Here is a 12,312-nt window from a genome sequence, read left to right on the forward strand (position 1 = left end):
ACCTCAAAATGAACTCAAAATAACAAAAAACAAAAACAAACTCAAAATACCCCAAAAAATTAAAGTAAAAAAAAACAACAACCTCAAAATAACAAAAAAAAAAAAAAAATTCAAAATAAACTCGAAATAACTTTAAAAAAAAACAAACAAAAAAAACAAAAAAAACAGGATCATGTAGAGCGGGTTAATACGAACATTTAAGACCAAAATGAGTTCGCGCACACGATCACTTCCTGTCTGTAACTTGGCGGCAGCAGGTCAGCTCCATCTATGGACACATCAGACAAACCCTGCGTCACTATAAAAGATCTGATTTGTATTATCTTTTCAGAATATAAGCTTGAGTATTTATTGTTTTTTTCGTATTTGCATTTTGAAAAGAGCGTCACAAATCCCTTTTACCACTGTTTTATTTATACTGGTAAACATCAAACAGAAACAACAGCGAAATCAAGAGCCAATGTCCCAGTCCCACTCTGTGATTATCACGTCTCTTACATCAAGTTCATTTACAATGGTTGTCATCGGCGACACGATTATGTTATACGTAAAAAATATGGAAAATAACATTGTTTGAAGTCTGTTCGATTTGATCCGCGGATACCACTCTGCTCCGGTCGGGATTTGGGAATTGTGCTGTTGAAATTGGCGCTGACAGGAATCCCATCGCTTTGAGTCTTTATGTAATTACGTGATAAAAATGTATCGATCAAACCGGACGGCAGTATCAGGCTGAGCCACAAAATGCTGCATTGTGCTGTGTGTCGATAGGGGGCGCTGTTTCTACATTCTGTTCGCCTCTGGGTCCAAACCAAAGGGGGGTTTTTAAGACGCCAGCGCAGAGAGGAAGAGGAGGAGGAGGAGGAGGAAGGGGGTATACTGTTCCTCCTCCGAGAGTCTATATTACACCGACGATCCAGCTTCTTTTTGAACAAGTCCGAGATATACAAGGCTCAAACAACCAAACATGTACATGGAGCTGTTTTATACATTGTTGTGCCTTTAGATCATTATAAAGAAGATTTATTTAGGATATAATGTAAAAAAAAGCAAAAGTGAGACATTCCTTTACTCCTCAGCACCAGTCCAGAGGGGGCAAAGGGGTCAGAAGGGTCAGAGGGGTCAGAGGGCGCGCGATTCCCCAATTTGAGTCACTTACCGGATTTGCGTCAGTGCGTTAGCGAGTCTGTTAGCTTGATTGCTACTCCCCAGACACGGTTAAAAGTGGTATCAATGGTATGTAGCTTTAGTTCAACATTCATTTAAGTTAAATATAGTTTGAAAGGAAAGTTTTATAATGAGACAAATGTGGTACCTGCCGAACACGATAAAAATGACCCCAAAGTCCGTTAGCCTCCGTGATTCACCTGTTTGCTCTGGAAGATTGTGTTTACACGCCTTAATGACTCAACTTGGGGAATCTCAGGGAGCAGTTGGGGTCAGATGGGTCAGAGGGGGGAGAGAGAAGGGGTCACAGGGCACACAGGGGTCAGAGGTCAGGGGGCATCATAGCGTGCTCTCCAGGAGCCACTCGGACCTGGACAGAGGGCCTTTGCTGTGCTGAATGTCTGAGGAGATGTGAGGCAGCTCTCCGCTCATGGACAGGCTGCGTTTGGAGCGCAGGCTGCCTCCTCCCGCTTTGGCGTAGGCCACGTAGCAGCGGTCTGTGTACGAGTCTGCGTTCAGAGAGTGTCTGCGGTGCACTCTCACGCCCCCCGCAGGCACAGTCATGTACTGACGCTGGTGCGGCCGCGGGCCTCTGGGAGCCGCGGTCCATTTGAGGGGCTGTCCCGCGACGGTGGGGGCCAGCAGCGACGCCCTCTTCAGGTCGGACGAGTTGTTGCGGTTCATGTTGTCGAGCTCCAGAGGCTCGGAGGGTTTGGGGGCGGAGCGTTTGAGGCGGGGGGCGCCAGGCGAGGCGGGGTGCCAGCTGTGGGTCGCTGCTGAAGAGGAGACGGTGCAGTCGGGCACAGAGGGCTTCAGGGGGGCCACGGAGGGCTTCAGAGGGGTCACAGAGGGGGGCTTGGACGGGGCCACGGAGGACGTCTTTGGAGCGACCGCGCTGGGCTTTGGGGCGACCACGGCCGGTCTCTGCTTCACGGGCTCCGGGGGGGGCAGGGCCACCCTCAGACACTCCTTGTCGCTCTTCTCGGGGCGCAGGGCCTGTTTGGACACAGACTTGGGCAGACCGCAGCCCTGGAGCTGCCCGTCACTGCTGAGGGAGCGGATGTCCCCCATCTCCAGAGCCTGAGGACACACGAGCGTTAGGACAGAGGACGGAAAATATTTCACTTAATCACTGTTTCTCACTGACCTTATCTACGTCGCCGTGGTTACACACCCGGTAACGCACGATGAGGAAGATGATGAAGGCGAGGACGGAGGCGACGATGATGCCCCCGATGATGACCACGATGGTGCCGCCCAGAAACTGCGACTGCATGAAGTGACAGCGGAGGTACTGGGGCTCGGTGCTGAAGTGGACGCAGCCGATGACCCGGGTGGCGGTCAGAGACGTCACCTGGTCGTCGTAAATGGCCAGAACACAAAGGTCGTACTGGGTCCCAGCCGCCAAGTTATTCACCAGAATGTTCTTACTGCTCGGAGGGATCATTCTGAGAGAGGGAGGGAGGGAGGGAGAGGGGGATGATGGAAGGGGGAGGAAGAGAGAAAGAGGGATAGAGAGAGGGGGAGGGGGAGAGAGAGAGACGGGGAGGGGGGAGAAACAGAGAGAAGAAGGAGGGTAGAGAGAGAGAGGGGGAGAGGGAGGGGGAAGATAGGAATAGAGACAGAGGAAGGAAGGAGAGAAAGAGAGAGGAAGGAAGGGAGAGAGAGGAGAAAAGAGAGAAGGGGCGAACAGAGAGAGAGCAAGGAAGGAGGGAGAGATAGAGGGAGAGAGAGAAGGGGGAGTGAGAGACAGAGAGGGAGGAAGAAACAGAGAGGGAGAAGGAGGGAGAGACGGAGTGAGAGGGAGGGGGGGATAGGGATAGAGAGAGGGAGGTAGGAAGCAGGGAGGGAGAGAGAGAGAGACGGGGGCGAGAGAGAGGCAGGGAGGGAGGGAGAGGGAAGGAGGAAGAATGGGATAGAGACAGAGAGAGAGGGACAGAAAGAAAACAGTAAAATTCTTTTATTCACTTTCATTACCACAGTCAGTTAAACCTTATGGCGCCTGGAGCTTAGTGTTTAAAAAGGTTCTGTGTCCTGTTCTTTCACCTGCAGATAGAGGGCGCACACGAGGGAGTCTCATTCTCAGTTTATGGACAGACCTCATGTGAAAGAACCTCAGAACCTCCAGAATTCACTCCCTGAGCTGCACAGGCCGCACTAGCACTGAGTCATGATTGTTCTGCCGGTGCTGGAGTTTAGGACCAATCAGATCAGAGAGACATTTTAGGTTTAAACCAACTGGATTTCAGCTTTGAAACTGGCAACACAAACGAGAGAAAGTCATGTGATGCTCATTCTGCTTTCTGATTGGACAGTCGTCACGATCCAAAACGCCAAATTCTAACAACAGCGAGTATCACAGCAACCAAAGAACCAATCAGGAGTGAGGCTGGTTTAGCAGGGAGCGGGCACTTAGCAACGCTGTCAATCAAACCTGTTGCTAACGCTAAAGAAGGCGCCTGATTTGTCTGTTATTAATGTTCATATCTTGATTTACAGACACAATAGTGAAATAAAAACCCCAGGATCATGTAGAGGGTTAATATGAACATTTAAGACCAAAATGACATCGATAGCGCCGGCTAGCAGGTTAGCTAAGTCCATTTATATAAACAATCTATGAAATCAACACTATAATATCAGCAAAAGCCATGTAGGATTTGAACTTCGTATGTGAGGACAGCGCTAGTCTCTGTAGCTAATGAACACATTCAGCGCAGTGAAAAGAGCCATAAATACGACAAAAGGAAACACGCGGCTTAAAGTACCGACCCGGCTCAGTCTGTGTACACATCATTCTCCCATAAGCCTCCAATTCAAATACATGAATGCAAGTTTTTCTTTTCTTAAGCAATAAATCCGTTTTGGGTGAGTATAAAGAAGTAATTTTTCCTCCCAAAGTGATTCAGTACCATTTTCAATACTGACAAGTCTACGGAGTCACTTCCAGCCAAAACCGATTTATGACTTAGCGAAGCCTAACTCAAACGTGGCAGCCGATTCTGGGGCTTAGCTTAATTTATGTGGCCAACTTCAACTTCCTGAATAAAGTTACAGTAAAAAGCAAGTTTAGTTCCATGCGCAGACTGTAAAAAGACATGGATGGACCGTGAGTATCATAGCAACCAAAGAGCCAATCAGGAGCGAGGTTGTTGAAGATGACGGGAAAGACGCCGCCTGATTCGTCTGTTTTTAATGTTCATATCTTGATTTACAGACACAACAGTGAAATAAAAACCCTAGGATCATGTAGAGGGTTAATACGAACATTTAAGACCAAAATGACGAGTCCTGGGTCACAGTTTTTCAATAGAAAGTGAATTGGAGCCAGAGTCGATGGAGCAGGAAGTGCGCACATGATCACTTCCTGTTTATTGCGGCTAGCAGGTTAGCTATGTCCATTTATATAAACAGTCTGTGAATCCAGGTCATATATTTTAAACATGCACCGTGTAAAGTCTCTGCCAGCTGCTCGTCACCATGGAGATGTTTCTGGCTTTGCCCAGAATTTTTCACTGTACAGCTTTAAACTCATGGAGATGTGGAAGGTGTGTGTCTGTGTGTGTGTGTGTCTTTGTGTCTGTGTGTCTGTCTGTGTGTGTGTCTTTGTGTCTGTGTCGGTGTGTGTCTGTCGGGGTGTGTGCGCGTGTGTGTGTGTCTGTGCGTGTGTGTCTTTGTGTCTGTGTGTGTCTCTGCCCTGCATGGCAAACAAAGCTGCTGCTGCACATAAAGACACAGAGAGATAGAGAGAGAGAAAGAGACACATAGAGAGAGAGACAGAGGCAGAGAGAGAGAAAGTGTGAGAGGAAGAGAGAGAGACAGAAAAAGAGAGAGAAAGTGTGAGAAAGAGAGAGAGACTGAGAGACAGGGAGAGAAAAATAGAGAAAAAGAGAGCCAGAGAGAGTGGAAGAGAGAGAAAGAGAGAGAGACAGAGAGAGAGAAAAAGAGACAGGGCGGAGGAGAGAGAGTCATATCCAAAGGAATGAGCTCATATCTGTGAATGTGAGCCGTGTGAGCCGTATGAGGCAGATTAAATCTCTGAAAGTAACATCCTGGCCCAGAAATTAATTGTATTAAGTGTTTTATTTCAGTCTAGACTTGTCTTTTCAGAGACACTTTCCCTTTTTTGTCCTGCAGCTCGTCCCTGTGTCTCAGGTCGTTATGTCCAGATCATTAAAATGAACAAACTGGGACATTTAATGAGTGAAAACAGGAGACACAGATACTCACATACTAATAAACTAATCTCATTTATTGTGACATTTAGAGAATATCACATGGGTCTGAGGCCTGGGTCATTGGAGGCCTTGAGCAGCAATTGTTTGGGGCCCCTCAGGTCGGGGGCCCCTCAGGTCGGGGGCCCCTCAGGTCGGGGGCCCCTCAGCGGCCGCCTACTCTTGCCAAATGTTAGCGCCGCCTCTGAGGACAGATCTGCGAAAAATGCATATTTTTCAAGGTTGAGCAATGAAAACACTTGAATCTAAATGTGTTTATGCCAGACTGCGGAACATTGTGGACAAAGCAATAACATCTCCATGGAGACACGCAAGTAGCAGACCTCACCATAAATAAAAATGCACTTTGTAACTTTTCTTGTGGAGGTAAATGTTCCAAACGTATGGCATTAAACTTTGCTGTGTTTCGTTCATTTAATTACATTTGTCTCTATTGCTTAAACATTGAAAAACATGCACTTATTACTATGAGCAAGGTCGCCTTTCCACAGATCTGACCTGTGACTCTAATAACTCCACCTGGTACAATAATATTTTCATGGAGACAATAAGTGATGGGAATAGAATATATATTTAAATGGACATAGCTAAACCTGCTAGCCACCGAAACAGGAAGTGATCATGGACGCACTTCCTGCTCCATCGACTTGGCTCCAATTCACTTTCTATTGAAAAACTGTGGCCCAGGACTCGTCATTTTGGTCTTAAATGTTCGTATTAACCCTCTACATGATCCTGGGTTTTTTATTTCACTATTGTGTCTGTAAATCAAGATATGAACATTAAAAACAGACAAATCAGGCACCTTCTTTCCCTGAGCTCACTCCCGCTAGCGTTAGCAACAGGTTTGATGGACAGCGTTGCTAAGCACTCGCTCCCTGCCAAACCAACGGTGCAGGAGGGGCATTACTTTACTTTAAACAGCCTCGCTCCCGATTGGCTCTTTGGTTGCTATGATAATTGCGGTCGACTCCGAATTAGCCTCTATAACTGCTAGCATAGTTTAGCTTCATTTGACTTGAGCCCAATGCCGTGGGTAACATCACTCACTTAGTCCGCTTCTTTACACAGTCTAACCAGAAATGTTACACAGTGCGGCTTTAATTCAAACGATCTAACCTCAGTCTGGTTCCAAAGCTGCGCGTCCTTCTGCTTGCCGTCTACACTCACGTTATGTAAAGTGGGTCCGCGACATCCGTGTATCTGCGCTCGGTGGATTAGCGGAGCAGACGACGGCTAATCTGATTACGAAGCTCATTGTTCAGTTTGAATGAAATGACATGAAATCGTTTACTATCTCAGACGGGCCGCTTCAAACCTCCGGGGGCTTTTCTCTCCGCCGCAATATATTGGGTGTTCGGCGTCGTCATGGTGATTACACAGATAAAGGTTCGGGAACACGGGACCTCGGGATTTGAGACGCCGGCGTGTTCAGTCGCCGGATCATGTATGACAAAATTATCTCGTTTTTCAGTTTGTATCTGCCTATCGTCCCCGTCATCACATGTTTCCGCATTTTCTTTGGGAAAAATCCGGGCGTGAACGACATAAACTGTACCAAAGCGGCGCAAAAAACTAAAATATCAAATAAAACTAAAACGTGTAGCTGATAAATGGCCCCGTCCCGCGAGTTCTCGTTAAATTTAATGCCGTTATAATCTTAAAACCTCATAAAAAAACGGGATGTTTTTGAAAAGGGCACTGTATAACTTTTCTGCTCGTCTCCATGGCGACGGCGTTACGTTGCCCGGATTGTTCCACAGTACGGCATTAAAGGAACGAGAAAGGGAGGTCACTCTGTTAACCGTTACGTGTCAGATCTGTGGAAAATGTGTCGTTTTGGCAATAATATACTGTAATTTGCATGTGAATAAACGCAAGATTTAGGTTTAATGCCGTACTGTGGGACATTTTTGACAAAGCGACGACATCGCCATGGAGACAAAAAAAGAGGTGGCAACCAGAAAAGTTATATAGTGAACATGGGAGTAAAATAAACTAATAAACTATTTAAAAAGCGACATTTTATTAAGAGAATATATAAGCAAGACAACTGCGTGGTTAACACACAAACGGAAAACGCTCTGTTCCACCTTGTGATGTCATCAAGGGGTGATACAGGAAGTGCTCCGCTGTGTTTTTAAACTCCACACACCTTCATTTCTAGAATCATTTGGATCATTTCAGTCCCGGAACTGCCACTTATCTCTACAGAACTGAATAAAAAGGAGCTGTTAACTTGAAAAACTACCACTCGATGACATCACAAGGTGGAACAGAGCGTTTTGAGCTTTGGAGATGTTACAGACTAATAATAAAGTGTGACTCAAACATGTGTGAATGAAACAAAACACAACTCCAGGTCTGTTTTTGAGGAGAGAACAGCGTCAGAACAAAACTTAAAGCTACAAGAGTCAATTTTTACGTATTTTTTGTGACCTTTAAAACATAGAGCTGATCTGTGTTTTTGACGAGTTTTGAGACTGATCAGATCTGCTTTTTGACGCCTCCTCGGCCTCCTCCATTTCCTCCTCCATTTCCTCCTCCATTTCCTCCTCATCACCATCATCATGACACGGAGTTATTTATGTGCTTCTGTATAATGCATTTTTAATATTAGCTTCTTTAGTCTGTCTATATCTGCCTTTTGTCGTTATCATCACATAGTTGTCATTTTATCCTCTCACATACATGTTTCAGCCGGATGCCCTTCCTCGTGTCTCTCTGGCTCACATCCCCTGACATATATTTTCAGCCGGATGCCCTCCCTCGTGTCTCTGGCTCATATCCGACGTGGATTGTGTCAATGAAGTGTTTTTTTTAAAGGTTTAGCTGAGTGTAATACATCCTCCCAGCCTCTAGGGGGCCACGCTCCGTTAGTGTGTGGATCTAAACAGGTTAACAACACAAAGACGGAAACACCAGCGTCTGATGTTTTAGATAAAAACTGTGAAATACTAAATGCTCTATCGACTTTTTTGAGCGTTCTTCCATGTTATAATGTTTCCTCATCAAAAACATCATACATGTTTGAGTAATTTAGTGATCTCTCCCTAACCCTCTTTACGGTTTAGCTGTACGATTCTGTACAAGGCTCCGCCCACAAGCCTACGTCACCCAAAATGAAAAAGAAACTTATGAAACATGCTAATAAACAAAAGAAACATGCTAAATAAACAAAAGAAAGTGTGGTGATCTAAATATGTTTGTGTTAAAGTTAATACCCCATGGAAGTAAATACCTCCTCTTTAATACCCCACAGAAGTAAATACCTCCTCTTTTATACCCCACAGAAGTAAATACCTCCTCTTTAATACCCCACAGAAGTAAATACCTCCTCTTTAATACCCCACAGAAGTAAATACCTCCTCTTTAATACCCCACAGAAGTAAAATACCTCCTCTTTAATACCCCACAGAAGTAAATACCTCCTCTTTAATACCCCACAGAAGTAAATACCTCCTCTTTAATACCCCACAGAAGTAAATACCTCCTCTTTAATACCCCATAGAAGTAAATACCTCCTCTTTAATACCCCGTAGAAGTAAATACCTCCTCTTTAATACCCCGTAGAAGTAAATACCTCCTCTTTAATACCCCACAGAAGTAAATACCTCCTCTTTAAGACCCCACAGATGTAAATACCTCCTCTTTAATACCCCACAGAAGTAAATACCTCCTCTTTAATACCCCACAGAAGTAAATACCTCCTCTTTAACGCTTTTAAGTACAAGATTTATGATCGAGGAACAAAATTTCACTGACAAAGATTTTCAAGATGACTCATTCGAATTTAAATTTTACACTGCATAGCTTTTCTAGCGGGGACACTGGCATCTGCTTGTTCCCACGGAGACGTAATTGCGTCGCTTGGAATGTTCCACGGTATGGCATTAAAACAATCCATCTCACATCTGTTCAAGTCCGGGTATTTTCAATCCCTCAACAAACGCGTGTTCTCACTGTCAGCGCGCTCGCCTCTCCACAGAGCTGCAGACGTTAGACAATGCCATACTGCGAAACATCTCCACGGAGACAAAGTGATGTGTCCACTGCCAGAAAAGTCCCACAGTGCACCTTTACTCCGTTTTTTTTTGCGCTGCGCAGATGTAAAACTGTAGTTACCGTATTTTCCGGTTTATAAGTGTCACTTTTTTCATAGTTTTGGGGGCGACTTATTCTCAGGTGCGACTTATATGTGAAATATGTTTGTTTTCTTCATTATTATGCATTTTTTGGCTGGTGCGACTGTTTATGAATCATTTACAAATAAAGAGTTCATTTTCTAACAGGTCAAAACACAGATATTCCTCTAAACTTAAGACAGAAAATAAAAGCGGAGATGACGTTATGGTAATATGTGAGTCTGAATTATTCATGGCGCCGCGCTCAGAGAAAGTGCAGTTTGAGAGTCTGTTTTGTGCGGAGGGAGCGGCGAGCTTCATTAGATCCACCGTAATAACAACGACCCGTGTCTCTGTTACACCGAGGTCACGTTAACACAACAAACGCAGGAAAAACAAACCTGAAAGACGTCGTAACTTATTGTTTTTAAATGTAAAAGTTCATTTTAAACGGTTTGCGGTGGTTCAAAGTTACTCCTCATGTACCGTGCGCGTTCAGAGCATCCTAACGATTCACAGAGATGAGTTTATAAGAGATTTCACAACTTTCAGAGAGCAGAGGTGAGTTTTGCGTAACAACAACTAGCATGCGAACAGTGTATCTTCTGATTATCGGACAGTAAAACGTGTTATACATAAGATACAGATCATAGACTGTAAATATAAATGGACAAAGCTAACGTGCTAGCCGCCGCGCTCCAAACAGGAAGTGATCATGTGTGCACTTCCTGCTCCATCGACTCTGGCTCCAATTCACTTCCTATGTAAAAACTGTGTCCTCTCCCTCTCTCCTATCTCTCTCTCTCTCTCATTCCTCTCTACCACTCTTCTGCTTTTCTTCCCTCTCTTTCCTCCCCACCACTGTCTCCTCTTCTCCCTCCTCTTTTCCTCTATACCATTCTTTTCTCCTTCTCCCTCCCTCTCTCCTCCCTACCTCTTTCCTCTCCTCCCTACCTCTTTCCTCTCTTCTTCTCTATCACTCTCCTCCTCTTCTCCCCTCACTTTCATCCCTCCCTCTCCCCTCTCTTCCCTCTCTTCCCCTCTCTCTACCTCTCTTTCTATGAACATTAATAACAGACAAATCGGGCTCCTTCTTTTTCGCCAATGTCGCTCTCTCTCTCTCTCTCTCTCTAGCGTTAGCAACAGGTTTGATTGACAGCGTTGCTAAGCGGGAAGGGGCGTTACCTTCAACAGCCTCGATCCTGATTGGCACTTTGGTTGCTATGAGACTCGTGGTCAGAATTCCAAATATGAAACTCTGCTCCAGATTCGGCGCTGTATGTGCTAGCCTCGTTTAGCTTCGTACGCTGTGGGGGACGTCACGCTCTTTCTGTGACATAACTCCGTTCGTACCTGTAAACCAGTGAGTCGTCGTACGTCCCGTTGTACTGAATCTGAAACATCCTTATTCCCGGGATGGTCCTCTGAAAGTTGAATTTGACGAGAGCGGAGGAGGAGGTGGCTTCGGCGATCACCACTTTCTTCTCCGGGCTGGTCTTGGCGTTGCTCAGAGGGACGTTGCCGGGCTCAGATCCGGTCTTGGTTACCGTGGCGATGTCGGAGGATCCCGGGTCGGGTTCCTGGTCCACGGCGGTGCTGTTGGTGATGTGAGGGAGTTTATCGATGATCAGATCCACCGTCTGCTGAGCCTCTCCCGCGGGGTTAGACGCCACGCACGTGAACAAGCCTGCAAGAGAGAGGGGAGGAAACGGATACATTTACTCCAGTACTTCTCCAGTACTTCTCCAGTACTTCTCCAGTACTTCTCCAGTACTTCTCCAGTACTTCTCCAGTACTTCTCCAGTACTTCTCCTGTACTTCTCCTGTACTTCTCCTGTACTTCTCCTGTACTTCTCTCCATCAGATTTGATTTAGTTTGGCTCATTTTCGTGTCTTGTCCTTTGAAAATACCAAATATTGTGAAGTATTTTATGTTTTGTCCTTTATTACTTACATTTACTTCAGTAGTACTTTTCCCAAATACTTTTTATTTTACTGTTGCTCGAGTAATTTCTTGGACCAATACTTTGTAGTTTTACTTGAGTAATATTATTTTGAAGTAACAGTACTTTGTCTGTCCCTCTCTTCCCTCCTCTGTCTCTTTCTCTCTCTCTGTTTCTCGCTTCTCTTTCTCGCCGTCTCTCTGTCTCTCTCTCGCCTCACCCTCTCTCCCTCTTTGTCCCCCCTCCTATGTCTCTCTTTCTCCCTACTCCCCCCTATCTCCCTCCCTCTCTCTCTTCCTCTCTCTCTCTCCATCTCTTTCTCCTCCTCTCTCTCTGTGTACCCCCCTCTCCCTCCTTCTCTCTTTCCATCTTTCCGTCTCTTCCTCTCCCTCTCTCTCTCTTCCTCCCCCTCTTCCTCCCTCTCTCTCTTCCTCTCTCTCTCTTTCTCTCCGTCTTTCTGTGTCCCCCCTCTCCCTCCCTCCCTCTTTCCATCTCTCCCTCTCCCTCTCTCGATTCCTCCCTCTCTCTCCATCCCCCCATCTCTTCCTCCCTTCCCCCCTCTCTCTCTCTATCTCTTCTTCTCCCTCCCCCCCTCTCTCCCTCTCCTTCTCCCTCTCTCTCTCTTCTCCCTCTCTCTCTTCTTCCCCCCCTCTCTCCCCCTCCCCCTCTCTCTCCCTCTCCTTCTCCCTCTCTCTCTCTCTCTCCCCCTCCCCCTCTCTCTTCTTCTCCCTCTCTCTCCGTCCACCCCATCTCTGCCCCCCCCCCTCCCCCTCTCTCCCCCCCCCCCCCTCCCCTCTCCCCCTCTCTCTTTCTTCCCTCTGGATTCGAGTTAAATCTTTAAAC

General features: G+C 46.1%; 1 protein-coding gene across 1 annotated transcript in view; it reads right to left on the minus strand.

Annotated features, from left to right (window-relative positions):
* Nucleotides 1-1,430: 1,430 nt before the first annotated feature.
* Nucleotides 1,431-12,312, minus strand: part of lrfn5b (leucine rich repeat and fibronectin type III domain containing 5b) — a 56,050-nt gene continuing 45,168 nt past the window's right edge. The window contains exons 4-6 of the mRNA XM_033991441.2: nt 10,880-11,213; nt 2,315-2,615; nt 1,431-2,247 (exon numbers count right to left, since the gene is read on the minus strand). Coding sequence (XP_033847332.1) covers nt 1,507-2,247; nt 2,315-2,615; nt 10,880-11,213 — 1,376 coding nt within the window. The 3' untranslated portion in view covers nt 1,431-1,506. The remainder of the gene's footprint in view (nt 2,248-2,314; nt 2,616-10,879; nt 11,214-12,312) is intronic.

This window comes from Periophthalmus magnuspinnatus, chromosome 24 (assembly GCF_009829125.3).
Source record: "Periophthalmus magnuspinnatus isolate fPerMag1 chromosome 24, fPerMag1.2.pri, whole genome shotgun sequence".
NCBI lineage: Eukaryota > Metazoa > Chordata > Actinopteri > Gobiiformes > Gobiidae > Periophthalmus > Periophthalmus magnuspinnatus.